The 2,295-nt window shown below is 45.2% G+C and overlaps 1 protein-coding gene across 1 annotated transcript; it reads left to right on the top strand.

Moving 5' to 3' along the window:
• Nucleotides 1-755: 755 nt before the first annotated feature.
• LOC138881638 (uncharacterized) lies at nucleotides 756-1,487 on the top strand. Its single transcript, XM_070161880.1, has one exon. It carries the CDS (start codon nucleotides 756-758, stop codon nucleotides 1,485-1,487), a length of 732 nt encoding a protein of 243 aa, XP_070017981.1.
• The last annotated feature ends 808 nt before the right edge of the window (nucleotides 1,488-2,295 follow it).

The raw sequence follows: 2,295 nt of genomic DNA, 5'->3' as shown, positions 1-2,295 counted from the left end.
TCACCTACAGCTTCACTATCCGGTGAGGATCCCATAGAAGAAGAAGGAGGGGGTAAGCCCCAAGTAGGAGGAGTAGAGAGAACCAGGAACCCGGAAGCATGGCAAGATAGGTTTGCGAGTAAAGTGGCCTACCACAAGTTCAGAGAATGGTGGCCTAAAAGGAAGTTGATACCTGAGCGGCAATTCATTACAAAGGACCTTTTGCCTCACAACTCCAATGTACTGAGGCAGTTCAGAGAGAGAGTAGGCTGGGACTATTTCATAGGCCATGTTGAGGATGCAAATAAGCACTTGGTGAAGGAGTTTTACACGAATGTTGCCAATATCAAAAAGGGTACTACAGTGACCAAGGTGCGAAATTTGAAAGTAAAGTTTGATGGCAAAAAGATCAATGACTACCTAGGCTTCCCGGAGGAGGATGAGGCATTGTACTTAGAAAAGGTGGCATTGGGTGAGGCTACTCGTCCTTGGTTAGCAGAGTACTTGGCAATCCGATGTACCACCCCAGATTGGTTGACCGCGGGAGTAATAATTTTGAGGAGAACCCTAAACTTCGAAGCAAAAGGGTGGGAGACATTTGTTTGTAGCAGGATAGACCCCACCACTCACGATAACTCTCTTCCTATCTCTCGGGCTATGTTGGTGGCATCTATCATGGCGGGGTACGCGATCAACATCAGGAATGTGATGTCCAGGGTGATTACGCGGGTGGTGAATGAAGGTGATAGATCCTACCCCTTCCCAAATTTCTGACCATGTATTTTGAGGATCAAGATGTGGAGAAGAGAAGATTTTATGTGAAAGTGAAACCCAAGGCACCTTTCTCCTGGTACAGCACCAAGGGTCCTGACAACCCCAAGGACCCTAAAGGCAAATCCACTGCTTCGACTGGCCAGTCTGAAGAGCCAGTAGTAGCAGTGGCTCCTACTCAGCCTCCTTCAGCCACCCCAGACATGGCCCCAGGACCCTCCACTTCTACAGCCCCAAATATTTCCTCATCCGCAGCATATCCTTTGACTACCCACCGCTTGAGCCAGGCCCTTGCCAGTATCAACAAATGGATGCAGGCAGCCACTTCTAAGATGTCTGTACTTTCTACATCAGTGGCAGCCCAGTCTGCACCTCCTCAACCACAAGTCCCACAATCAATGGAAGACACTCTCAAGGAGCTTCTAGAGAACCAGAAGAAGCTCCTAGAGAACCAAAAATTAATATTGGACGATGTGGGTTCACATGGAAAAGCATTGAAGGATTTGACCAAAGAAACAAAGAAATTGAGAAAGACTCCGGCGTTGAAGGAGTCCGTGAAGGAGTTGAGGGTGGAGGTGGAGAGATTGAAGGTTGATCATTTGCCTTTGGATCTTCTATTGCATGACCTGGCTCTAGCAGCCCAGCCTGAGCCGGAGCAGGAGACAGAGAGGCCATCCAAGAGGAAGAGGGTGATTCCCCATGCTGATGATGTTGTTATAGAGTTGGAGGACCCGTAGGGAGGTTCCTCTAGCCAGCCCCGAATTCCAATACAAGCCCAGGACTCAATACAGGCCCAGGTCCAAGTGGAGAGACAGGTTACAGGGAGCCAGTCACAGGTTCCCGAGCAGTCCGAGGACCCAGGGACCCAGACTCATGATCCTATGCAGACGGAGGGCCAATAGGGAGTTTCTTTTTACTCTCTATCTTTTCTTGTGCTTATTTTGGTTAGTTAGCATTGAGGACAATGCTAGCTTTCATTTGAGGGGATAGCCCTATTTGGATGATTTGGGTTGTATATATGACATTACTTTCTTTTTATGCTTTCTTTTTACTTTTGGTATGTACATAATTTTATCATTTTATTTCACTTTTCGTACTTTTTACTTTTGGTCTGTATATAAAGTTATGTTTTATTGTATATATTCATTCTCCCTTATGTATATTCGACTAAATCCTCTCTTGTATATATTCATTTTACTTTCCGCATTTTTCCTTTCATAGCTTCTTATTTTATTTTCGTAGCTTCTTTTTTTTACTTTTTTGCGTGCAATAAGACTTTGGTTTTCTTAATGTCACGGTTCTTTCCAAAGGTAGAATTTGTGTGAACCGGGTGGCTCTTCCCGATGATAGATGGCATGACAACCTTCTTAAGGGTTTGAGTCTGTTTTCTTTTTGCTTTTTGTGTAAATAGTAGCTAGTGAGTAATGGTGCCTCAGGCAAAGCTTCCCTTGGGCCTAACACATTTGCCTTTGATCCTATGGTCAAAAACAAATTGTTGTGTATAGGATGGTGAAAGTTGTGACCTTGAGACTCTTGTGTTGGCCG

This window comes from Nicotiana sylvestris, chromosome 11, assembly GCF_000393655.2.
Source record: "Nicotiana sylvestris chromosome 11, ASM39365v2, whole genome shotgun sequence".
Classification (NCBI taxonomy): domain Eukaryota; kingdom Viridiplantae; phylum Streptophyta; class Magnoliopsida; order Solanales; family Solanaceae; genus Nicotiana; species Nicotiana sylvestris.
Note: the sequence above shows the minus strand (reverse complement) of the source record. Positions and strands in the feature narration are given on the sequence as shown.

Bases quoted from the DNA above. Each gene is read 5' to 3' on its own strand.
- LOC138881638 (XM_070161880.1), top strand. From the start codon at position 756: ATGTATTTTGAGGATCAAGATGTGGAGAAGAGAAGATTTTATGTGAAA.